The 27990-nt window shown below is 43.5% G+C and overlaps 1 protein-coding gene across 1 annotated transcript in view; it reads right to left on the bottom strand.

Moving 5' to 3' along the window:
* The window catches only part of LOC122540754 (G protein-activated inward rectifier potassium channel 4-like), a 49167-nt gene that overhangs the window by 3780 nt on the left and 17397 nt on the right, over nucleotides 1-27990 (bottom strand). Inside the window, exon 2 of the mRNA XM_043676931.1 lies at nucleotides 10339-11320. Coding sequence (XP_043532866.1) covers nucleotides 10339-11272 — 934 coding nt within the window. The 5' untranslated portion in view covers nucleotides 11273-11320. The remainder of the gene's footprint in view (nucleotides 1-10338; nucleotides 11321-27990) is intronic.

Below are 27990 nucleotides of genomic sequence, written 5' to 3'. Positions count from 1 at the left end.
ACTCTATTAAGTTGGTAAGGCATGATCTCCCCTGCACAAAACCATGTTGCTTTCCACTGAGAAGCTCATTCTTTTCTAAATATAAATAGACCCTATCCCTCAGGACCTTCTCCAGCAACTTCCCCACTACCAATGTCAGACTCACTGGTCTGTAGTTACCTGGAATATCCCTACTACTCTTTTTGTACAGGGGGACAACATTAGCTACCCTCCAGTCCTCCAGCACCTCACCTGTGTTTAAAAATGCCACAAAGATATCTGTCAGGGCCCTAGCTATTTCCTCCCTCAGCAACCTGGGATAGATCCCATCCAGTCCTGGGGATTTGTCCACCTTAATAACCTCTAGCCTATCCAACACATCTTCCCTACTTATGCCAACATGATCCAGACTAATCAAACTTCTATCTCTAATCTCAAAATTCATCATGTTCCTCTCCTCAGTGAACACTGATGCAATCTCACCCATTCTCTCAGGTTCGGCACACAGTCTTCTTTCATTATCTTTTAGTGGACCAATCCTTTCTCTAGTTACCCACTTGCTTCTTATATAAGAATAAAATGCTTTGGGATTTTCCTTAATTCTGTTGGCTAAAGCTATTTCATAACCTCTCTTAGCCTGCTTGATTCCTTGTTTAAGACTTGTCCTACTCTTCCGATATTCCTCCAGGGTCCGTTCTGTTCTTAGCTGTCTCAACCTTATGTACGCTTTCCTTTTCCTCTTGGCTAGTCGCACAATTTCTTCTGTCATCCATGGTTCACAAATCTTGCCCTTCCTATCTTTGCCTTCAACGGGACATCCCTATCCTGAATTATCTTTAAGGTAAAAACAATGACTGCAGATGCTGGAAACCAGATTCTGGATCAATGGTGCTTGAAGAGCACAGCAGTTCAGGCAGCATCGAGGAGCTCCTCGATGCTACCTGCACTATCTTTAACCTATCTTTGAAAGTCTCCCACACCTTCAAATAGCTGTGTCCAATTCACATTTCCCAGCTCCCGCCTAATTTTAATATAATTGGCTTTGGCCCAGTTTAGTACTCTTCCCTGAGGACCACTCTCTTCTTTATCTACGAGTATTCTAAAGCTTACAGAATTGTGGTCACTGTTCCCAAAGAAATCCTCCACCACAACTTCTATCACCTGTCCTGGTTCGTTCCCCAGTACTAGGTCCAATAGGCCCCTTCCCTCGTCGGACTATTGATATACTGCTCTAGAAATCTCTCCTGGACGTTTCATATAAATTCTACTCCATCCAGACCTCTGACGCTAAGTGTATCCCAGTCAATGTTGAGAAAATTAAAATCTCCCATCACCACTACCCTACTGCCTCTACATCTATTCATAACCTATTTGTTCTTCTACCTCACGCTCACTGTTGGGAGGTCTGTAACACAGCCTCAACAATGTAACTGCACTCTTCTTATTTCTCAGCTCCACTCATAATGCCTCACTACCCAAGACCGCCATAGTGTCCTCCTTTAGTCCAGCTGTGATATCACCCCTGGCCAGCAATGCAACTCCACCCCCTCTTTTACTTCCCTCCCTGTCCGGTCTGAACCATCTATAACCTGGAACATCATGCCCTTCCTTCAACCAAGTCTCTGTGATGGCAATAATGTCATACTCCCAGGCACAATCCAAGCCCTAAGTTCATCTGCCTTCCACAGGGAGGAGAATACAGGAATATGGCAAAGCAGACTTGTGGGCCAATCAGCCTGCTCCTTTCTTATTTCTTATTGTCTTAAACTGCTCAGTTTAATGCTCTGTAACTGCAGACTTATGACAGCCTTGGAGCAGCCATTTTGAGTGAGGTTGACTTTCCCCTTCACCCCTGATAATCCATGATAACACTGACATCAATATGTACTGGGCAGGTCTCAATCCTCACACGGGAAGTCAAGGAGTGAATGGTTTCTTTTCTCATGCATGTTACCAGGAGACGGGCTCCAATTGGCAATGGCAGGATCAGAGTGTGTGATCTAAAGTTGCTGCTCCTGATATGGGTCTAACCAATAACTATGCACAGTCAAAAACATCAATGCAAATTCATGGCATCTCTGCTTTACTCCAAATGAATTTATGCAAATAGTGGAATTTAAATTCATGTTTTAAAAATCTGGAACTAAAATTCTGATGATGATGATGAAACCATTGCAGATTGTCGGAAAAACCCATCTAGCTCACGAATGTCCTTCAGTGAGGAAATCTTTCATCTTCATCTGGTCTGACCCATATGTGACTCCAGACCCACATCAATGTGGTTGGCTATCAACTGTTCTCTGAAGTAGCTGAGCAAGGTATTCAGTCGGACCAATTTCTATGATGTCTAACAGCATTGCGGGTAAACCTACAACATGTGGTCTACAGCAGTTTAAGAAGACAGCTCACCATTACCTTCTCAAGAGCAATTAGAGATGGGCAATGACTGTTAGCCCCCCCTCCCCACTTATCACTCCACCTGGAGGCTCCCTGCTTTTGCCTGAAACGTTGAATTTCCTGCTCCTTGGATGCTCCCTGACCTGCTTTTCCAGCACCACTCTAATCTGAACTCTGATTTCCAGCATCTGCACTTTTGCTCTGTTAGCCCAACCAGCAACGCCACTTCCCATCAAAATGAATACAAGAAAATAAATTCAATTTGTATGATCACAAACTGAAAATCTTCCATGAATCAGCAACACAAACTGAAGCAGTTGATACTTTCTAATATGTACCAATAGAAACAATGTATTTAAGAGCAGTAATCTGTTAAGTTTTATTAGTGCCACTGAGGATGGATTCATCATAAAAACTAAGAACTTTTAATAATATATCCAATCCTTAATGTGAGCACCATATTTTAACTTCACTGGAAATAACTTGCTGTGATGAACCCTAAACTGGTTCATTTTGTTACATTTGTCACTTTCTCAGTACATCCCAAACCAGCTGATCAGTGCTTGTACCACTGAGGAAAATTAAAAGAGTACAAATTAAAAACCTTCTCAAACCAATGAAATTAGTGCAATCCTGCAACTTTTACTTAAAAGCACTTATGTTGGCAAGCCCTGACAGAGTAAACTAAATCTTGAGTCAGTGTAAAACGTCGTGTAAGCACTAAAGCAGGTAAAATTCTTCATCAGAACTCAGCCTGGTCTTGGAACATTAACTCTGCTTCTCATCCAATAGATGCTGCTAGACCTGCTGAGATTTTTCCAGGGCTTTCTGTGTTTGTTTCAAATTTCCAGCATCACGTCACCTTGGATCCCATGAGACTCTCTATCTTCTGTAGTAGCCTGCCATGAGGGGGGCACCTTACCAAATGCCTTACTAAAGTCCATGTAAACACATCGACTGCCCGTCACTCAAACATTCTTGCCACCTTCTCAAAAACTCAATCAAACTGGTAAGACATGACCTTTCCTGCACAAACCCATGCAACTATGACTAACAAGTCCATTCATTATCAAATGTAAATAAATCCTTTCTCTCATTATCTACTGCAACAGCCTCCTCATTGCTGACACCATGCTCACCAGCCTGTAACTACCTGGATTAGTGCTGTCTCTCTTCTTAAACAAAGGAACAACATTGGCCATTCTTCAGTTATCTGGAACCGCACCTGAGGCCAAAGAGGATGCAAAGATATCTGTTAAGGCCAACTGAGTGGCCTTCCACCACCATCATCATTGTGGCTTTGGTTTTTGTTTTGTGACCCCATCTAATAATCACACCAGTAATCACTTGTGCAGCCAATTAATATTCCATGAAAAGTGAGGTGGGGTTTGGGGAGAGAGGAAAGAGACGATATCAAAATGGATGTTGGAGGGAAAAAGCACTGTAAGCTCTGTAGTGCCCACCTCTCTCTAAAAGAATCAAGAGCAGTGATGGACATCACATGCCCCCTCTCCAAAGACACCCCAGGCATGAATTTAAGATGGAGATCATTGCATGGTTAAGTAATGGTAATAGGCTTAAGGAGCTGAATGGTCTCCTCTGTTCCTAATTAGGTGACACAGATTTAAAATAATTGATAAGAAAGCCAGAGACAATTGGGTACTTGGGTGATTTACTGGTGGTGGTTAGTAGATGAAATCACCCAATCACCAAAGGGGGAAAAGAAACATGTTCAGTTATGTGCAAGAGAACATACAAATAGGAAAAAAAAGAGGGAGAGGAAGTTTTTTTTCCACACGGGGAACTATCTAACCTGGAACTCGTTACGGAAAGGTGGCTTCAGTGAAAATCTTCAAAACAAAATGGAAAACTTAAAGTGGAAAGGAACTCTGGGAAAGGGAAGGCAGGCATAACAATTTCCATCACAATCCTAGAGCTAATCCAGGCATAATGAGCTGAATATTATTCCTCAGTGCTCAATGGTTCTACCATAGTATGTGGGGAAAGACCACCCATTTCATCCCAATTCAGAGCTGGTCTGATCAGAGACAACGACAACAACAGGTGACCCCTCTGATTGGAGGGTTTTGGTAAAGGTTTGGAGTACATTCCTGGGAGCACCCAAAAGGCAACTGCACATCACTGTGGAGCAGGACCCCTGGCCACTATACTCTCAATGGATGCTTGCTACAGTGCAGGACTTGAAAAAGGGCATTCAAACAGCGACTCTGAGTCCTGGATGTCTGAGGATCACTTGGGCAATACCAAAGCTCCCATGGACTAGCCACCAGTCCCATCCCATTTGCTTTCACATTCACCACCACAAAATAACTCACCAGCAGTCACAGGAAGTTAGCGAAACTAGAAATATTTCACTGGCTTTTTGCTGCTTAATGTGATAAATGTGTATGTGATTTTAAAAATGGAATTGAAGTAAATCATTAATACATACCAGAAAATAAGAATGGCCATTTTCATATCCTAAATATCAATAATACAGGAGAGTATATTTATTTCAAATATTCTAATGACTGTTATAAAGTCAATGTAAGAGTTTGCTGTGAAATCAATCTTTAACTTCCATCTGTATTAATCAAACCCAATCAACAATAACACATGCTTTTAAAACTATTTGTTGTTTAAAGGTTTAATGACAGCCGGTGCCACATACACGAGTGGTTGCTGGTACAACACCATGTGAATCATTACAGTGAAGCTTCTAGTAGTTTCTAGCTTTGGTAAGGCCACAGCCCTGTGATGTTATACAGCTGACATTCCTATTTTGGATCAAACTGTAGACCACGAGGGGGGGTGGGGGCATTTGAGAAGTTCCAGAGCAGAGCTCTTTGCCCGTGCTATTTCGTTCCCATGTTTCCCTCCTGTCGTTTCTGACATAAAACAACACTTCGAAAGCTGGACGAGCCTGGTCTTCAGAGAAACTATCCAATTTTCAGCTCACTGCAAACAGCCTTTATGCATGGTTCTACACAAGCCAAATTCCAACCAACCACAAACACTGGAATATTGTTCCAACAAGAGTGTAAGACTTATTAAAACGCCAACAGGCTGTGTGTAACATATACAAGATGTTCTCCAGTAACTTAGCAAGGCTCTTTCAAAAATGCACAAACCCACCACTTCCACTGCTATGTTATTTTGGAGGTTCCAGAACCAGACAGGCAGTGTACCTGAAGATATGACATCATGACAAATCTCTGTACAAGGCTCTTGTTTCTAATGCTTCCTTTCACAGTGAAATGGAGTCAGTGCCATGTGTTCAGTATATGTAATATAACAGTAATAGCGTGCAACAAGCTCAGATCCTGGGTATGTTTGGGATATCATAACAGTGTAAAGAGCGCTGTTAATTAACTTCAAGATAGCTTTCTCAATAAGAACCGAGGCCTGAAACTTCCCGTACTTTGGCAATATATCATTTTCATTAAATCTCACAAAGAGAAACCCTCAATGAAACTCAATGTGTGATTATCCCAAACCCAGCTCATGCCACACCCCTATGGTGTCTCTCTGGTCCAAACAAGCTGAATCTACCACTCACAGTAGTCACAAGTGCTCACCACTGGCCAGACATCCCAGATTAGAGGCATCCCTGACGCCATCTTGCAATTGCAATTGTGCCCATGGTCAAACATTAACATTCTGGAGTTGTCCTACATAACTGCACACACGACAGCCGATCAGGAGAAAGTGGCATCCCACTCTGTGCACAGGATCCTAAAAGTCCTGATAAGTGGGGTGGTGCAAAGGAAGGAGGCCCTCTTCCCTCCCGGGACTGCAAGAGGAGGCCATGACATGAGGTTCTACCATCTAGTCCAAAGTGTCAGTGCGGTGTCCACAATCCAATGCAGGAAGAAGGTGAATTAAGGTCTATCATTTGCTAGTTGCTATCTCACACCCACTCAGTCTCTGTATGTTCTCACCCACCCCAATTCCCCAGTACCGCTGATCCAGTTGTTTGCAATTGAAGATTCCAACCCCTCCCCCCACTCCCACTTCCCCTCCTTGCTCTACCATATCCTCCCTTTACATATTAAGTTGCCCCTTCAGCACTGTCATCTCCTCCTAGCATTCTGAAGACTATGGGCCAAGTTCTGGAAAATGTGACCCAAATAGTGAAGTGCTTGATTCTGACCAGCACAGACTTGGGGGTCAAAGGGCCTTTTTCTGTTTGGCAGATCTCTATGATGCCATGAATCCTCACCATTCAGCCTCATTGTCACAGCATTGACCAGCTGACGCACCCTTGACCTTTAGTAGACGGACCGCCCTGGAGTGAACCACTCCGTTCAGTGATTTACTTGGCCCCTAATGATGAGTGATCATCCCCTGACTGATATCCACACAGCTCCAGTACTGTGTTCCTCCCCGGTCTGGCCGCACTGGAAACACAGGGCTGACTGTGACCAATTCACCAGGCTACAGACAGGTGGATGCCTGGACTGTGCCAAGCCTGGACTGATATCACAGGATGAACTGCACAGACAGTACTGGGACCCTCCGGACTTCACTGTGGACACCTCCTTTTGGACTTGGAGATGTCACTGTTTGTTTGTTGCATATGCAGTGGGTTTGCCATGTATGTTGCTGGCATGTGGCACTGGTGTGAGATTGGTCTAGCAAGGAGGTGGCAGCAATATATTGGACCCCTTGACTACTGACATGCATGATGCATTGCCTGGCTGTGTGTCCAGAGCAACAGCCTGAGCATTGCAGCAGTTCGGAGTGTCTTGGAACTTTGGCTGAGAGGAGTAAAAGACAACTCAATTCAAGGATTTTGTGAGAATCCAGGTAAGACATTGAGTGAGAGGCACCCAAGAGAGTGAGTGAGCTGCCTAAGGTACAGCCTGGTCTATAGGCTACAGCTGTTAATGGGTTCAGCAAAACATCTCAATCTTGTGTGTGAAGGGATAGCCTCATCCACTAAGACAGGTCCAGCATTTTGTGACAGATGTTTTACCAGAAGAAATGGGATTTGTTTCAGATTTGGCTCAATCACCCAAAGAAGTGCAAAGTGTAACTTAGTGCTTCACTGTAGCAAGCAATGAAGAATTAACCAAGGGACAATGTCATGGACATTTCCAAAGTTCCATTCCTGGCATCCAAGCTTCTCAACAAAGCCCATGAAATATCTGCAATGTTATATCTTATAGACACCAGTCAGACAGTACATGTAGTCACCTTGACTCAGAGTCTTAGAGGTCTTAAACAACCACTTAACTATTCTCATCTATTTGTCCAGCACTTGACCTGTTGCTTTTTATGCCTTATAGGTGACAAAGAAGATTGATGACATTACCTTTATTGACTTTAGGAAGGTGTTTGACAAGGTTCCACGTGGTAGACTGGTTAACAAGGTTAGATCACAGGAGATCCAATGGGAGCTAGTCATTTGGCTTGAAGGTAGTTGACAGAGGGTGGTGGTGGAAGGTTGCTTTTCAGACTGGAGGTCTGTGGCCAGCAGTGTGCGCAAGGATCAGTGTTGAGTCTACTGCTTTTTGTCACTTATATAAACGATTTGTATGTGAATATAGGAGGTATGGTTAGCAAGTTTGCAGATCTCACCAAAATTGGAGATGTAGTGGACAGTAAAGAAGGCTGCCTTAGAGTACAATGAGATCTTGATCAGATGGGCCAATTGGCTGAGGAATGGCAGATGGGTTTAATTTAGATAAATGTGAGGTGCTGCATTTTGGTAAGGAAAATCAGGGTTGGAGTTATACAGCTAAGGTAGACCCCTGGGAACAAAGAGACCTTGGGATTTAGGTTCTTAATTCCTTGAAAGTGGAGTCACAACGCACGGTGGCACAGTGGTTAGCACTGCTGCCTCACAGCACCAGAGACCTGGGTTCAATTCCCGCCTCAGGCAACTGACTGTGTGGAGTTTGCACGTTCTCCCAGTGTCTGTGTGGGTTTCCTCCGGGTGCTCCGGTTTCCTCCCACAGTCCAAAAATGTGCAGGTTAGGTGAATTGGCCATGTTAAAATTGCCCGTAGTGTTAGGGGCAGGGGTAAATGTAAGTCTGGGTGGGTTGCGCTTTGGCGGGTCGGTGTGGACTTGTTGGGCTGAAGGGCCTGTTTCCACACTGTAAGTAATCTAAAAAAAGGCAATGAAGGCGGCGTTTGGTACGCTTGCTTTCTTTGGTCAGCGCATTGAGTATCGAATTTGGGAGGCTATGTTGTGGTTGTACAGGACATTGGAGAGGCCACTTATAGAGTCATAGAGATGTACAGTCTGGAAACAGAGCTTCTGGTCCAATTCGTCCATGCCGACTCTATATCCTAACCTAATCTAGTCTCATTTGCCAGCAGTTGCCCCATATCCCTTTAAATCCTTCCTATTCATATACCCATCAAGATGCCTTTTAAGTGCTTAATTGTATCAGCCTTCACCACTTCCTCTGGCAGCTCATTCCATACACGCACCCCCTCTGTGAAAAAGTTGCCCCATAGGTGTCTTTTATATCTTTCCCATCTCACCCTAAACTTATGCCCTCTGGTTCTAGACTCCACCATCCCAGAGAAAAGAACTTGTCTATTTATCCTATCCATGCCCCTCATGATTTTACAAACCTCTAGAAGGTCACCCCTCAGTCTCTGATGTTCCAGGGAAAACAGCCCCAGCCTATTCAACCTCTCCCTATAGCTCAAATCCTTCAACCCTGGCAACATCCTTATAAATCTTTTCTGAACCCTTTCAAGTTTCACAACATCCTTCCAATAGGAAGGAGACTAGAATTGTACACAATATTCCAAAAGTGGCCTAACCAACATCCTGTACAGCTGCACATGACCTCCCAATTCCTGTACTTAATACTCTGACAATGAAGGAAGGCATACCAAACACCTTCTTCACTATTTTATCTACCGGTGACTCTACTTTCAAGGAACTATGAATCTGCACTCTAAGGTCTCTCTGTTCAGCAACACTCCCTAGGATCTTCCCATTAAGTGTATAAGTCCTGCCCTGATTTGCCTTTTCAAAATGCAGCACCTTAGATTTATTTAAATTAAACTCCATATGCCACTCCTCAGCCCATTGGCCCATCTGATCAAGATCTTGTTGTAATCAAAGGTAACCTTCTTTGCTGTCCACTACACCTCCAATTTTGGTGTCATCTGCAAAGGTTACTAACTATACCTCCTATTTCACATCCAAATCATCGATATACATGATGAAACATAGTGGACTCAGCACTGATCCTTGTAGCATACTACTGGAAAAGCAACCCTCCACCACCACCCTCTGTATTCTACCTTCGAGCCAGTTCTGTATCCAAATGGCTAGTTCACTGTATTCCATGAGATCTAATCTTATTCACCAGTCTCTGTGAGGAACCTTGTCGAATGCCTTACTAAATACATTGTGATCTCTGACATCACTGCACAGGAGGATAGAACTTTGAACATTTTTTGTGGGAAACTAAGTGAGATGGAGCAACTTGCCCATGCCCTGACCCAATATTGTACCCGGAGGCCTGGGCAGAGAAATCGGTGACAGTGCCACTGTACGACTATACCTGGGAGGAGCGGATTCAGGGTCTGCAGAGGCCCAGGAGGTTTCTGTTTTTACAAGAGGTTGACTGACTGCTCCTTTGGGCTTCACAGGCAAGCAATGGGTCCTTGCTCTCCCTAATCCCATTCCTTTTACATGGAAGCTTGGGACTGACTCTGGGGGAGTTTTTAGCTACAATCTCCAACTTATGCTCACACACTCCTCAGAATCTAGAAATTGGCTGGGTTGGAGCAAATGGGGTCCAATGTGTGTTCCAAGTTGTCAACATTTTCTGAGCCCCTCCTTCCTTCGACCCCCTAAGGTTCATTTCACCATTTCTTGGGTGCAACACCATAGCCACCCTAACCCTTTAAAATGGGAAGCCCTCATCCCAGTTCATTGGCATACACGTTTAACCACAGACAAAATGTTTGTGTCATTCAGACTCTACCTGTCGCCTCCACCATTCCTTCAAGGATCACAACGATTTCAAAGTCCTCCTTTTCCAGTTGACTTCGGGTCATCTCCCAAAAGGGGCTTTTCTCGTTAATTTCATGTGAAATGATCAGCGGCGACACCAGAAACAGGCGATCATCCCCAGTGTCAAAGCCCACATTGATGTCAGTCTGGTTGAGGGGTATGAATTCTCCTTCTTTGGTCTGTCTGGATTTGATGAGCTTGGCTCGGATGGATGCCTCCACAATGTGCGAGTTACGAAGATCGCCAACACGGAACATGAGACACATCTTCTCGTCTCGGAGAGATATGACTGCACGATTGGAAAACATGAGGGTCTCTGCTCGGTTCTTTGGCTGGGAAATCTTCACAAACATACAGCCAACCATCAAAGCATTAACTATTGATCCCAGGATAGCCTGGACCAAGAGCAGGATAATCCCTTCTGGGCATTTCTCAGTTATAACTCTGTGACCATAGCCAATAGTTGTTTCTGTTTCAATAGAGAACAGAAACGCAGACACAAATCCGTTCAAATTATCCACACAAGGGGTCCATGTTGGATCTCCCAAATGGTCCAGATCTCCCCGGATGTAAGCTATAAGCCACCAGATGAATCCGAAGAACAGCCAGGTAATAGTGAAGACCAATGTGAAGATTAAGAGGTTAAACCGCCACTTGAGGTCCACCAACGTGGTAAATAGGTCACTGAAGTATCTGTAGGTCTCCTGGACATTTCCATGGTGGACATTGCACTTCCCGTCCTTGTCAACATACCTTTGCTTGATTTTCTTGGGTTCAGTGAGGAGGCGTGTCCTGTCTGTTGTTAAGATGTTGTCCCGTGCTTGTTTGGGTAATTTCTTCGACTCTCTTGTAGTTGCTGCAATATCCATGTCCGCGTTTGGGAGCACTCTGGAATCTCCTGCCATTGTACACGGCCCTCAGATCAAAGATGGATCTCACTCAAATGTTACCACCTGAAAGAGAGATTATTTCTGCTGTGAAATTGTACACTTGCACATTTTGCTGCATGGAGTGTGCAGCAGCACTTACTGGCAATATCACCATGTCATGATTAAGATTACAGGAGAACATTAGCTTGTTGTCATGTCATGTCTATAGCAAGCGTCAATGTGCTTTTATTTTCTCTACCGCATCAGGTCATCACTCCTTCCTTGGAAACTCATGTGAAGTCTCTTAATTTTGTAGCCATTAATATAGAATCTCTAAATGACCAAGTTTGAATGATTCATGTCCAACATTGGTTGATCAGGGTGGCAGGATGTCTCAGTGGTTAGCACTGCTGCCTCATAGTGCCAGGTAGCCAGGCTCGATTCCACCCTCAGGTGACTGTCTGTGTGGGTGTTTGCATGTTCTCCTAGTGTCTGTGTAGGTTTCTTCTGGGTGCTCTGGTTTCCTCCCTTAGACCAAAGCTATGCAAGTTAGATGAGTGGGTCATGAGATATTCAGGGTTATAGGGTAGGAGGAGTGGGAGGGTCTAGTGTGGACTAAATGGACCAAATGGCCTGCTTCCACATTTCAAGGATTCTATGATTCTATAATCCAGGTGGTAAAAGGAAGACAGTGCTTGCCTCTTATTCTAGTGTCACATCATAGACTTATTCATAATATCATGAGAAATAGAAACTGGGGTAGACCACCTTTCATGGCTGGTTAGCCACTTAACCCTTCCTTCTACACTACTCATGGTTCCAAAAATGCAACCACCTCTACCTTGAAGATAGTCAATGACTAAGCACTCCTAGCAACCTCAGGTTGAAAATACAAACATTCATGAACCTTTGAGTTAAAGTCCTAAATAGCTGATGACTTATTCCGCTACTGATCCATGTTCTAGATTCCCAAGCAAGGGGAAATATTTTTTCAGTCTGTTAACTGTCTTAAGGATCTGACATAGCACATGGCCCAATTGTTTAGTGTTCATTTTTAAACCAAGTTGATGAATACTAGTGAGCTATTCAACTGTGGTGGGCAGAGCCACCATACATCATGGTGATACAAACATGCTTCCATCCTGGACAATGCAAGTCTGGTTAGTTTTGGTTTCTCTGGACAGTGCATGTGTCTGGTTAGTTTTGGTTTCTCTGGACAGTGCACGTGTCTGGTTGGTTTTGGTTTCTTTGGACAGTGCGCATGTTTGGTTGGTTTTGGTTTCTCTGGACAGTGCGCATGCCTGGTTAGTTTTGGTTTCTCTGGAGAGTGAGTGTGTCTGGTTGGTTTTGGTTTCTCTGGACAGTGTGTCTTATTTGGTTTTAGTTATTCTGGACAGTGCATATCCACTTGGGTTTGGGTTTCTCCAGACAGTGTGTGTAGAATTGGTTTAGGTTTTTATCCATTTGTTTTTGGCTTCTCCGAACAGTACATATCTGGTTGGCTTCTTGGCAATGAGTCTAATTGGGGGAATTGATCTTTTGAAACATAAGACCTGCCACTCCCCTCCAACTCTATTTTGAGTGAATCCCTGCCCTCCCCTTCACTATTTGGTCACACTGCTTGTCACTGGCCACTCGGGTGTCTCTTTTCTTCCTGGTGGTGGAAACTGAATAAAGATTCTTGCACCTTGTGTCTTTCACTGTGTCTCACACCTGCACACACACATGGGGGAAATAAAAATTAAAAATAAAAAGACCTGCCACTGACAGGTCTAATTGCATTGTTTTAAACACAGTAATTATCACAGCAAAGGATTCCAAGAACATAGTATACATGTCCTTTCTGTTATAACAATACCCAGTCATGGCAAGTCACTGCAGCAAGATGCTGATCGGGAGCTTGTCTTTCTAAGACCATCCAGATTACTCTAAATCAAAGACACATTAATATGGCTTTACAGAACAGCTCCTTAATCAGAATATTTGAACAGTTGAGGCAAATATGAACAAATACATGCTCCAAAATACGTTCTTCCTCTTACAATATGTACTCCATCACTTGCTTGTTGACATGGAAATAAAATCATCACAAAAGTGCTGTGTTGCAGAGCATAAGAATCAAATATATTAACTGCCTTGTCACAAAGATTTATCACATAACAGTGACCACAATTCATTGTGAGTAATTCTTGGGGTAGTCCTGAGAGAGTTGGGAATGTGCAACATGAACACAGTTTTCTTCTCACAATGTGGTGTATAATCAATTCCTTTTCTCCCCATTTCCCACCTGCTTGATTGGATACTGGACCCACCTTCAGATGGAAATCGTTGTTACCAGGCAACACAGGATTATTATCAGCACTCTGTAGCCTCTAGCAGCCTCCAGCCCTGGGTGCTGTAACGTGTCCCAGTGAGTGTGGCATTATGAGGGGAATTTCTGTCACTGCACCAACTGAAGGCTCATCATCTCGGACATTGACTCCTTCTTTATCACTTCATTTTGTGCGAACACTTCCATTCCAAGCTAAATCAAAGTTCATCAACAGTTTGTGGTACAGCTTTGGAAAAGACTAGGAAGGTAAGAATTCTCACTTACTTATTCTAACAAATCACTTTAATATTTGGCTGACCTTTCAACATCACTTGATCAATGGAATGCTGTGATAGCCCTGGGTCAGTGGTCACATTTGGGTTTCTGTGCTGATGACAGGAGACCAGGTTCTGGTCTTTGAGAGTGGACGAGGCAGCTAGCTGGGTATTGGTGCCTGATGTGGCTCCCATGACATCAGGCCGATTCTCCTCATAAGGAGCAGGGGGTCAGGTTAACAACCTGACTAAATATAGAGGGGTCATGCTAAACACATTGATCACCAATCCTGATGGAGGCAGTCAGAGAGGGCAAGCTTTCTGGCTAGCCGGCCTGAGGTAGGCAATGGTAAACCACTGCATTTCCTTGCTCATAAGCATGGGCCAATGCAATGGAAGTCAAGGCCCAATCCTCAGAAATGAGGATGAGAGAAGACAGACATTCTCTTTTGGGCATAACACAATATTCCATTTAGCAGGACAGGAATCCACATCCTATCTGGATGGTTGATAGAATCACTGTTACATCAGTGGATATTAATTTGAAAAGAGGCGAATATAGAGACTATACAAAGTCTGCTTGCTGTAAAAAACAATGACTGAACCAGGTTGTTTTCAGTACTGCTTGGTACAGAACAGAAAGATGATAATTGCCCACACACTTTATTTTGTTGATGGGAAATGGGCATTGCTGGCTAGGCATAAGTTTATTGCCATCCCACATAGCCACTAACCACCACTGGGGCATTCTTGTGAACTGTTACAATCCTTAGGGTGCAGGCATATCTACAATGCCCTCAGGGGGAAGAGTTCAAGGATTTTGACCTAGCAACAGTGAAGGAACAGCAATATATTTCCAAGTCAGGATGGTGAGGGACTTGGACAGGTGATGGTGTATCTGCTGGCCTTGTCCTGTATGGAAGAGTTTACTGGTCTGGAAGGTGTCATTGACAGTCTAATACACTTCTGACTTGTGTCCAAATCTTATTATGATCTGAATAGCGATCAGTAATTTAAAAAAATAAATCTGAATGATCAATTATCAACTGAAAGAATTATGCCACAAGTTCTCACATTTTAAATATGTTTTTTTTTGTACAAATGTTAGATTAACCATGCATTAATAGAACATTCTCTATCACAACCTACTGGGTCTTACTGTTATTTCCATCTTGAGTTCTGTTATATTTTACAGAAACTGGGGGATTTCTTCACTTTTTTTCTGGGACTAAATCAATGTACACCTCAGCTCTCAGGAACATGCTTTGATTCTCTGCAGTGTTCCTGCTATTCTCCGAGCCGAGATCTGTTGGAGTCCTTCCATTAGCATCCAGCTCAGCAAGACTTTCAACGGTCCTTAAATACTTTGTGATTGTGGGCATCCCAATTCAAGAATGGACCGAACTTGCTCAGTGACTGAGAATCAGAAACCACTTCTGCTTTTGAAACCCCTTTATGACTGGTCCCAGCTACTTTGAGCATCTGGCAAATTCTCTCTGCCTGTCTCAAAGCTGCTCCCAGAGCAAGTGCCTGCTTCTGTGAAAAATCATACAAAATCAAATCAGAGCAGGACTTTTACACTTAATGGGAAGGTCCTAGGGAGTGTTGCTGAACAACGAGACCTTGGAGTGCAGGTTCGTAGCTCCTTGAAAGTGGAGTCACAGGTAGTGAAGGTAGTTAAGAAGGCATTTAGTATGCTTTCCTTTATTGGTCAGAGTATTGAGTACAAGAGTTGGAAGCTCATGTTGCAGCTGTACAGGACATTGGTTAGCCCACTGTTGGAATATTGTGTGCAATTCTGGTCTCCTTCCTATTGGAAGGATATTGTGAAACTTGAAAGGGTTCAGAAAATACTTACAAGGATGTTGCCAGGGTTGGAGATTTTGAGCCAAAGGGAGAGTTTGAATAGGTTAGGGCTGTTTTCCCTGGAGTGGCGGAGGCTGAGAGGTGACCTTATAGAGATTTATAAAATTATGAGGGGCATGGATAGGATAAATAGACAAAGTCTCTTCCCTGGAGTGGGGGAGTCCAGAATTAGAGGGCATAGGTTTAGGGTGAGAGGGGAAAGATATAAAAGAGGGCAACTTTTTCACACAGAGGGTGACACATGCATGGAATGAGCTGCAAGAGGAAGTGGTGGAGGCTAGTACGATTGCAAAATTTAAAAGGCATTTGGATGGGTATATGAATAGGAAGGGTTTGGAGGGATATGGGCCGGATTCTGGCAGGTGGGACTACATTGGATTGGGATATCTGGTCGGCATGGACGGGTTGGATTGAAGGGTCTGTTTCCGTGCTGTACATCTTTATGACCATGATGCTGTAACTCATGAAAGCTCAAACATAATACAAACTCTCTCCAATCCATCTCCATGGTAATGTGACATCCCTTTAATGTCAGAGATAGAGAAATATAAGCTAATTTTCCCTAATTCCCAAACTTTCCTTTTCAGAAAACCTGGGAAGGACTGAGGCCTCTTAGTGAGACAGATGTGGGAATCCAAGATCAATTCAGAAGCTTGGAGGGGTAAACCTCTGTTCAGTTTCAAATCTCATTTTTGATCCCATTGAAATAAACCTTGGCTATTCTTTGAGTTATAATTACAGCACATTTGCTTACCAGCTTCTCGAGCCAGGTATTTTAATTTAGTTTTCCACAAATGTAAAGTTATATCCCTGGAACATATGAATCATGGAATTAGATATTCATAATAAACTATTGTCAGCTTCTACATTGCTGATCATCTTTGACTCTGCCTAAATTACTCATTATGTGCCATAGCCACGTCAGTCAGTTTACTGGAGCGTTGGTTAATTAAGCTGATTATCACGGCCTAGAAAGTTCCTCAGATGGTCATGTTTTGAAAGCAGATGGACAGATGGAAAACATTTCACTTCACATCACCGAAAGTCGATCCCTGATATGGCTGCTGCCTTTGGTAGCAGAGTAAAGTGGGCGAGAGTGTTTTGTAACATGTTCCTCCCTTGTTCAACATCAATTAACACATTACACAAATTCCCCAGTTGAGTAATACACTGTCTTTGTCTCTGCCAAGCCTAAAGTGGATTTGACAACAGCACACAGAGTTGTCTAGTAGTGCAGTAGAGTGGGCTAAATACAGCAACAAACACATTCATGCTGTCAGTAGCTGCACTTAGTGCTAGAGTTAGAGATGCAGTTAAACAGGAATAAGATAAGGGAGATCAGAGGCACAGGATAGAGAAGCTACAGGGTTATCTGTTATTGGTGGGGGCAGGCAGAGGTGGTGTCTTTGTAAATCACTCAATGCAAGTATGGGGGATGTAATCAATCGTCAAAATTCTGAAATGATGGGCCAGGCTAGAACGAAATAGATTCCTCTTACTGAGGAGTGACTGGATGTAGATAGCGAATTAAATCAAACCATTAGCAGGTAGAACAGTTTCATGGAAAGTATTGTGGAACTTTAAATTCCAGTTTTTAAAAAATAATTCATTCATGGATTGTGGGTGCCACTGCTGCCTTGCACTGCATAAGTTTGAATGCTGTAGGTAGACCCACAATGGCAGTATGGAGGGAATTCCCAGATTTTCACCCAGCCACATTTAAGGAAGACAGGCAGTTCTCCTATGCACTCCTGCATATGCATTCCTCTGTGACACAGTGTTAAAGAAAATTGCACAATATAAATAATGGGGCTGATGGGACAAACAGGGTTGGGGCAAACCAGCTAAAATATCAGTAAAGATTGAATCAAAAATAATACACAACACCAGGTTATAGTCCAACAGGTTTAATTGGACGCACACGAGCTTTCGGAGTGACGCTCCTTCATCAAGTGAAAAGCTAGTGCTTCCAATTAAACCTGTTGGACTGTAACCTGGTGTTGTGCGATTTTTAACTTTGTAAAACCCCAGTCCAACACCGGCATCTCCAAATCAAAAATAATAGTTAGCCTAACACAAACTATAGCACAGTCTAAGTAAACCTTTAAATCATATATTTTAATGAAATAATACAGTAAATTTAACAGTAAAATCACTGACTACAGCACTGTACCTTTCATGAAGCTCTTCATGAGAAAGTTCTCGAGCTGACTGACTACGTGATGGTGATGCGGAAGTCCAATCCTCCTCAAGATGCTACCCTCACCGCCCCCCCACTCCGGTTTGAAATAAAGTTCCTTCTAAATGTAGACTAAAATTCCCAGTTTCAAGCTAAGATTCAAGACTTGCAGAGCTGATTGCATTCTTGTTTTAGCTGAACACATTGAACTTGCATTTTGCAGACAGAGGATCTGGAGGCTGGGTTTTGCTGTTCAGGTAAGTGCTGGTGATAGAACTGCGTAACTTTGAATGGGATTTTGCTTTATGAAAGAAAGTCCCCAATTTACCAATCGTGTTATAGCCAAATTGCACGTGTTATAGGAGAACTACCTGTATTTCCAATGGTGAGTGGCTTGGAGGTGAACTTGCAGGTGGTGATGTTCTTTTGAATCCTTGTCTTTCTAGTTGGAAGTGGTTGTGGGTTTGCAAGCTGCTATCTAAGGATCTTTGGTAAATATCTATAGTGCATTTTATATAGTACATACTGCTGCTACTGAGCATTGGTGGTGAAGGGAGTGGATGTTTTTGAATGTGGCGCCAATCAAGTGGATGGTGTCAAATTTCTTTCGTGTTGTTCGAGTTGCTTCCATCTAGGCAACTGGGGAGTATTCCAACACACTCTGACTTGTGCCTTGTAGATGGTGGACAGGCTTTGGAGAGTCAGGAGCTGAGTTACTCACTGCAGGGTTCCTAGCCTCTTGTGGCCATTGCGTTTATATGGCTTGACCAAGCTTGGATTCTGGTCAATGGTGATCCTCAGTGGAGGATTCAGTGATAAGAGTTTAAAGCAAAAACTATGGTCAAATTTGAGAATAAAATCATAGAAGCTTAAAGCACAGAAGGAGATAGTTCAGCTCATCATATTGGTGATGGTTCGGTCCCGTTACCATTCAAGTGTTTGTCTAATTCACTTTTAAAAATTATGATTGAATCTACTTGAATCACCTTTAGATGCAGTCCATTCGAGACAACCTCCCTAAATGAAAAGTTCTCATCTCATATCTGGCTGCATGATGACCGTTAAATCTATGACCCTTGATCACCCCTGATAGAGAAACGGTTTCAACCTATTCTCCTACGTTATCAAAACCCTTCATGATTTTGAACTCCCCTAACCTTCTCTGCTCTTCTCTAGGCTCTGCATTGATTTATGGATTATATTGGAGAAATTGGCTCACTCATTAGGATCTGTGTCACATGCACAGACTAATGGAATCTTGTGGAGAAACAATGTGTCAGAACATCCCAGCTTAGAATGGGCTAGTCCAGGAAAAACTCACCTCAGCAGTGAAACGTCAGTGGCGAATGGTTTGCTCTGTTACCACTGGAGGTTTCCCTACCCTCAGATATTACAGAATCTGACGTGCCACCTGTAGCAATTTTTGCTTTCACTGGAGAAATCACCAGAAACTCAGAACTGCTGCAGCAGGTAAGACAGAGAAACATTTCTGTCGAGTTTCCCCAGTGAAGAGAGATGCAATGTGACTCGACTTGTTAGGCAAAGCAGCACCTAATTCAATGGTAATTTACTGGTGATGTGTGGAAGTACATGTGAAATAAAATATAAAATCGATAAAATAAGTAAAATAATAAATATTCTAAGCAGTTTGTTGATGATGGTTCAAAAGATGCCAGGTGACACAGTCACCTATCACCTTTTACAAAGTTTTACATTACATTAGGCTGAAAATAACTTTACAATAACGATGAGCCATTGTGAATTTAGATTACAAATTTGACAAATCAGAATATCAAAGAGGCAGATTCTGAGATCATGCAGAATGTATCCATTTGATAGAATTATTCATTGGTCAGATTCAGACACCTGGGTAATATAATCCAGCTCGACTTCAGCCCATCTGATGCTGAAACCCTCAGGCAGCCTCTGCTACCTCTTGGTTTGGTTACTACAGCACAGTCCTCATGGTCTCCAATCTCCACCCTGCATGCACTGAGGTTCATCCTGTGTGGGAGACTGGGAACACCTCCATACTGAATGATGTGCAAACGGGAATATGTCAGTGTGCATGACTAACAGAATCGGGGATAATGCTGATGACTGACTTCATGGAAGTTCCATTGAACGTAATTAAATGATAAAAGAAAAGATGGTGCACAGCACCTTTACACATTGTGGAAAGAAAAATCTACTGACAACAACAAAGCCAGAAAATGCTGGAGAAACTCGGCTAGTCTGGAGCAAAAAATAGAATTAATGCGTCAGGTGAATGATAATGTTGCCTTGTACTTGGTAGAGGGGCTCTGGAGAGTCAAGAAGATGAGGCTCTCACCACAAAAAAAGAGCAACAGTTGGTCATTTTAACCTTTGCTCCTGTTCTATCTGTAGGAACAGAGGTTGGCATTTCAGCCCCTTTGAGGCTGTCCCACTATTTAATACAATCATGGCTGATTGAACACTTTAATGCCTTTTAACCACAGATTCCAATCGGCCTGTACTGGTCTATGACTGACTTCCAGGCCCACATTCCTGGACCCTAGATACAATAATGAGTGCAAATCACATCAATATTTCACTACTAGGGTTCAACACTGGTGCTCAAACACTTGCTGCACACCTGGCCAAACTGCAAAATTTGGTTACAACACTGGCATCTACTCCAAGGAGTAGAAAATGCCCAGGTATGCCCTAAGTCATAGAATCTTGGGAGATCTACAGCACAGAAAAAGGCCCTTCAGCCCATTGCACCCACACCAGTCAATAGCCATCACATGACTATTCAAATCCTGTTTCCCAGCATTTGGCTCACAGCCTTTTCTTCAGAGGCTTTGTATCCTTCAGCAATGTAACTACACAGAGATATTTCTTCACTATTATGAGCATTTCTACTTCTACAACCCTTACAGGTAGCAAATTCCAGGTTCACACCACTGTCTGACTAAAAAGGTTTCTCCTCGCATCCCCTCTAAACCTCCTACACCTTACCTTACATCTATATCCTCTGGTCAGTGATCTCTCCATCAAGTGGAAAAGTCTTTTCCTGCCTATGCCCCTCATAATTTGATACATGTCAATCATGTCCACTCTCAATATCCTTTGCTCTAAGGAAAACAATCCCAGTGTATTGAATCTCTCCTCATTAATTAAACTTCCCAGCAACATCCTGGTAAATCTCTTCTGAACCCTCTCCAGTGCTATCACATCGCTCCTCTAATATGGATTCCAGAACTGCAGACTATACTCTACCTATGGACTTACTAACATTTTATACAGTTTCAGCATAACCTCCCTGCTCTTGAAGTCTGTGCCTTGGCTATTAAAGACTGGTATACCATATTAACCATGACATATTAACCATGTTATCCACCTTTCCTGCTATCTAAATGGACCAACATGCACACACAATAAGGATCTTCTGATCCTTGGTGCTTCCCAGGTGTTAAGACTCTTCAGAGGCTGACAACCTGTCACCAATCACCTTATATTTACAAATGCATAACCTTTGAGGGTCGCATTGCCTCTCACTGAATCAGGCATGCAGCAGGCCCAGTATCCCTGACACTCATGCTTTTCTATCAGCCAGGACTCTCTGACTGGGGCTAGCCCAATCAGGGAACTCATTCTATGAGGTCTAGCTTGCTGACCTCATTAAATCATGACACCAGGACCCAAACATTCATCATGTGTTCCCTTACCATACTTGTCCAGCCCAAGTGCATTATCACACATTTATATGGATTGAATTCTATTTGCCACTGCTCAGCCCATCTGACCAGCCCACCTTTATCCTCTAGTAGCCTAAGACTATCCTCCTCACTATTTACCACCCCACCAATTTTGGAATTGTCTGTGAACATATTGATTAGTTGACTAACATTCAAGGCTAAACAGCAAGTGCCCCAACTTTGACCCCTTGGAACCCCATTGGACACAGGCCTCCAGTTGGAAAAACACCCTTCAACCATCACCCTCTGCTTCCTGTCACTTTGCCAATTCTGGATCCAATTTGCAAATTTCCTGGGATCCCATGTGCCTTCGGTATCAGTCTCCCAGGTGGGACCTTATCAAAGGCCTCGCTGAAGTCCAACTAGACTACACCTACACACCTGGTCAATTCTTCGAAAAATTCAATCAAGTTTGTCAGACATGACCTCCCCTTAACAAAACCATGCTGACTGTTCTTGATTAATCCGTGCCTCCCCAAACGCAGATTAGTTCTGCCGCTCAGAATTACTTCAAATAGTTTTCTCACCACTGAGATACAACTATCTGACCTATAGATTCCCTGGTTTATCCCTTTCTCCCTGCTTGAATAATTGTACGACGTTGGCTTTGCTGCAAGTGCCTCTCCTCTGGTCAGCGAGGGACTGAAGATTTTTGCAAGTGCCCTGAATTTCGTTCCTTTCCTTGCCTCACTCAACAACCTGGGATACATTTCACACAGTCAAAGTCATAGGGATGTACAGCATGGAATCAGACCCTTTGATCCAACTCGTCCATGCTGACCAGATATCCTGACCTAATCTCGTCTCATTCCAGCACTTGGCTACATCCTTCTAAACCTTCCCTAATCATATATCTATTCAGATGCTTTTTAAATGCTGCAATTGTCCCAGCCTCCACCACTTCCTCTGGTAGCTCAATCCATACACGCACCACTCTGTGAAAAATTTGCACCTTTGATCCCTTTTATATTTTTTTTTTAGATTAGATTACAGTGTGGAAACAGGCCATTCGGCCCAACAAGTCCACACCGACCCGCCGAAGCGAAACCCACCCATATCCTACATTTACCCCTTACCCCTTACCTAACACTACGGGCAATTTAGTATGGCCAATTCACCTAACCTGCACATCTTTGGACTGTGGGAGGAAACCGGAGCACCCGGAGGAAACCCACGCAGACACGGGGAGAACGTGCAAACTCCACACAGTCAGTCGCCTGAGTCGGGAATTGAACCCAGGTCTCTGGCGCTGCGAGGCAGCAGTGCTAACCACTGTGCCACCGTGCCGTCTTTCCTCTCTCACCCCAAACCCATGCTCTCTAGTTTTGGACTCTCCTACCTTAGGGAAAAAATCTTGTCTGTTTATCCTATTCATGACCCTCATGATTTTATAAACCTCTATAAAGTCAGTCCTCATCCTCCGACGCTCCAGGGAAAACCAGCCCAGCCTATTCAGCCTCTCCCTATAGCTCAAAACCTCGACTCCTGGCAACATCCTGAAAAATTTTTTCTGACCCCTTTCAAGTTTCACAACATCCTTCCTGGAGATTTATCAATTTTTAAGACTGCCAGACCACTTAGAACCTTCTCTCTATGTTAATTTTAAAAATTGTACCACTGAATCCACCAGGAGAACAAAGTAATGGTTTTTTTATTGATTAACATAAAACCTACAATGACACAGTCTAGAGTTGGTATCCAAAATCACTGTTCTGGCTTTGACACAGTGTGAACTGTAGATGGAGCAGAAACCAAAGAATGGGAATGCAAACAGATGCACAGACAGAATGAGAAAGAAACCAAACAGTTTAATTGAAAGTAGCTAGGAAGAAGAAAGAATTATTTTTCAACGTTTCTTGTCAAAGAATGATATTTTTGCTACAGGCAGAAATGTTAAGGAAAATGGTTTCTTTCAGACATGTGTATTTTCCTGCTGCTTGTGGTAACTCCTGCCAGGAGACTGCTGCCATGGGGTGCCACACTGGTCTACCTTGTGCCATCCTCACACACCCACTGGAGCTGATCAGCAACTGCTCTGTGACAGCTGTCATCCAACCTCCCCTGAGCTGATCCCTTTTCCTGCTGCCTTCTGCTTTGCTCTCGAGAAGAGATTTCCGTTGCTTTTCAGCTCTGATCAAACAGCTGAAATCTCTTTTTCTGAGCATCACTTTTTAAGAGTTCTTTCTTCTCCTGCAATTTCAAGCTGGCCTCCATTTGTCCGACGGCCTGGATATAGAAATGTTAACAAATGTCTAAGCATCCACATTTCAAAGGCCTCTACTTTCTTGTACAGATCTTCACTGATTGTCCAGATTTTTGATGCAGTAGAAACGTGAATGGCGTGTGATAGAATCAGAGTCATACATCATGGAAACAGATCCTTTGATCCAATCTGTTAATGTCGAACATAACCTCAAACTAAATAGTCCCACCTGCCTGTGCTTGGCCCATATCCCTCCAAACAGTTTTTATTCATATACTTATCGAAATACCTTTTAACCAACGTAATTGTGTCCACATCCACCACTCCCTCTGGATGTTCATTCACACACATGAACCATTCAGTGTGCAAAGGAAATGTTCCTCATGTCTTTTTTTATATTTTTCTCCTCTCAGCCTAAAAATATGCCCTCCAGCTTTGAACTCTTCCATCTTAGGGAAAAGACCTTTGCTGTTCATCTTATCTATATTTGTCATGATTTTAAAAACCTCTATAAAAGATCATACTTCAACTTTCTATGTCCCAATGAAAAAGGTTCCGGCCTATCCACCCTTTCCCTAGAACTCAAACTTTCCATTCCTGACAATATCCTGGGAAATATTTTCCAAAACATCTCCAGTTTAATAATATGCTTCCGACAACAGGGTGATGAGAACCGGACACAGTATTCCAGAAGAGGCCTCACCAATGTCCCGTACAGCCTCAACATGACATCCCAACTCCTATCTTCAAAGGTCTGAGCAACAAAGGCAAACGTGCTGAATGCCTTCTTAACCACCCAATCTATTCATTCCATATGTAGCACTCTGCCATCAGTACGTAGGTTTATGCTGTTGCCTACAATTTTTATGATTGCCAAGAGAACGTGAATGAGATTCTGCATGGAGCTTATCATTTCAAAACGGCGACATTTCACTACATCCATCTTTTGTCGGTAACTTACCCAATAATGAATGTTTCATTTGAACGTGTCCTTCAGACCACAAATTTCTGTTAGCAGTTCTGATGCTGTTTCTCCAAGAGCTTTCAAACATTCTGCTGTTAGTTCACCCAAGTTTGGAGCTTTGCCTATACTTATCATTCAAACCATTCTTTACCTCTGATACTATGATTCCATCTTCAGAATCATAGAATTATTAATGCACAGTAGGAGAGCATTCAGCCTATCACACCTGGACTTCACACGAGCATCATTACCTCACAGCAGTCTGTTGCTTTCTTTCCATACTCTTGAACACTATTTCTATTCAAATTATCAACCAATGCCCCTGTTGAGCCTGCCTCCATCGCACTTCCAGGCAGTGCATTCCATTCCATTCCCTAACTCATCGTCGTCACTAGCAATCAATCGCTCAAGAGTATGACTGACCACCCCAGAAAATCCCTGTCACTGCTCCTGGGTTCTGTGGATCCTATTGTGATTGATGAGCCCACTCCTACAGCCACACATTTGGCAGGTGGAACTGGTCCTTTGTCTTGAGATCACTGGCATTCCTTTCTCTGGTACAGCTGCCTGGAGTGGAGGATGCGATTGATTTACTTGATGCAAAATGTTACACAACCAATCAGTGATGAATTAACGTGGTGCAGTGGTGGTCGAGGGTGAGAGTCGTGAAAGAGAGAGAAACACAGTGAATAACCTAAAATGGCTGTTGGAGAACTCAGTTAGAAAGGAGATGCAAGTTTTGATTGATGAAGATGCAAATTCAGGATCTGTTTCAAGTCACTGGCCAGAGATAAATAAAGGTTTTCGGGAAGGATGTGGAAGCATTGGAAAAGGTGCAGAGGAGATTTACCAGGATGTTGCTTGGGCTGGAGGGAAGGTCTTATGAGGAAAGGCTGAGTGACTTGGGTCTGTTCTCATTGGAAAGAAGAAGGCTAAGAGGGGATATGATAGAGACATACAAGATGATCAGAGGATTAGATAGGGCTTACCTGCTAAAGTAGTCAACTCAGCCACATTAGGGAGATTTAAACAATCCTTAGATAAGCACATGGATGATTTTGGGATAGTGTAGGGGGACGAGCTGAGAATAGTTCACAGGTCAGCGCGACATCAAGGACCGAAGGGCCTTTTCTGCGCTGTATTGTTCTATGTTCGAAATTGGCAACCATTTCCACTGCTGAATGCAGACTACAAAATTCTGTCTAAGATCATTGCTAATCTGTCTAAGATCATTGTGGGCGGCACGGTGGCACAGTGGTTAGCACTGCTGCCTCGCAGCGCCTAAGACCCGGGTTCAATTGCCGCCTCAGGCGACTGACTGTGTGGAGTTTGCATGTTCTCCCCGTGTCTGCGTGGGTTTCCTCCGGGTGCTCCGGTTTCCAAAGATGTGCAGGGCCAGGTGAATTGGCCATGTTAAATTGTCCGTAGTGTTAGGTAAGTGGTAAATGTAGGGGTATGGGTGGGTTGCGCTTCGGCGGGTCGGTGTGGACTTGTTGGGCCGAAGGGCCTGTTTCCACACTGTAATCTAATCTAATCTAATCTAACCGGCTCAGGTCTGGTCTGGGATCAGTGATTCACCCTCACCAAATCTGTGCTGTACCGGGCAGGACAATCTAAGAGTCTCGAGCTCCTCAGGGATACCATCGCCTATGCACAGGACAGAGGGGTGGACACCTGCCTCATCAACTTGGACTAGAAGGCCAATTACGGGATTTCGCACATCTACATGTGGGATGAGATCTCTAAAATGGGCTTTGGGGAGGGCATCCATAATTAGATTCGACTACTCTATACAAACATCAGATCCACTTATCTCAACATTAACAGTCTCAAACAATGAGTGGGAATCCGAACGCTTCCCAATCAGATCTGGAGCCAGGCAGGCTCACTCGCTGGTATCTTGTTTGTATGATATTTAGAAACCTTTTGCTGAGTCCATCAGGAAGGATGCGAGCCTGAAAGGGGTGACTATTCCAGGCTGCAGAGACCTGCTGGTCACAGCCTCCCTGTACATGGATAACGTCACTGTTTTCCGCTTGGATCCGCTGTCAGTGCACAGACCGCTGAGCATCTGTGACCAGTTTGAGCTGCCTTGGGAGCCAAAGTAAATTGAGGCAACAGCTAGGCTATGTTCTTTGGGAACTTGATTGACTGATCCTTCAACCCTTCACTGTCAGGGCAGATTACCTGAAGATGCTGGGAATATGGTTCACAGGGGCTGCAGTGCGTGCAAAGTCTGGGGAGGAATGCATTACCAAGGCGAGGCAGAAACTGGGTTTTTGGGAGCACCGCTCCCTCTCCATTGCAGGTCAAAACCTGGGTGTGAGGTATTCTCTTGGTTGCTTTATGTGGCGCAGGTCTGGCACATTCCCTGAAGCTGTGCTGCTGCAGTCACCCACTTCATTGGGAGATCAAAGACAGACCATGTCTGTAGGGACACCATGTACAAAGCTCTGGATGAGGGAGGAATCCACCCAATGTTGCTCTCACCCTGATGGGCATCTTTTGTGTGGCTGCATCAAGCTGTGCATTGACCCTTGGTACGCAAACACTACGTAGTGAGGTTCTACTTGTCTCTGCTGTTATGAAGGATAGGTCTGGCCTCGCTGCTGTGCAGCAAGTGTCCTTTTCTTCATATGCTACCAAACAGAACTGAATGCTTTAGTTACTATGCATGTATATGAAGATATTTTATAAATAAAGCATATTTTTGAAATGTAAAATAAATTGGTATACCATCAGGACAGAGTCACCCTGAGAGTCCTCAGTATTGTTTCTAGACCCATAGAGCCTCAGATCAAAGACAAGTTAAAAAATCTCCAGCTGCTTATCATCCACTGCCTCCTCCCCATGAGCTGATAAATCCTTTGACCAAGCAACCCTTGGAAGAAGCACTGAGGCAGTCAAGGGAATTCAGGACAGAAGTTGGGAAGTTACATTTACAGTTATACATGATGTTGGTAAGACCTCACTTGGAGTATGGTGTTAATTTTGGTCACCTTGCTATTGGAAGGGTGTTATTAAACTGGAAAGAGCGCAGAAGAAATTCATAAGATGTTGCCAGGACACAATAGTCAAGAGTGAGAGGGCAAGGTTGGAAAAGCTAAGACTTTTTTCTGTAGAGCACAGGAAATGGAGAGGGGGATCTTATAGAAGTGTACAAGATCATAAGAGGCATGAATGTACTCAGTCTTTTACCCAGGGGTGGGGGCAGGGTTAGATGGGGGTGTA

The sequence above is a fragment of the Chiloscyllium plagiosum genome, chromosome 35 (assembly GCF_004010195.1).
Source record: "Chiloscyllium plagiosum isolate BGI_BamShark_2017 chromosome 35, ASM401019v2, whole genome shotgun sequence".
Classification (NCBI taxonomy): Eukaryota; Metazoa; Chordata; class Chondrichthyes; order Orectolobiformes; family Hemiscylliidae; genus Chiloscyllium; species Chiloscyllium plagiosum.
Note: the sequence above shows the minus strand (reverse complement) of the source record. Positions and strands in the feature narration are given on the sequence as shown.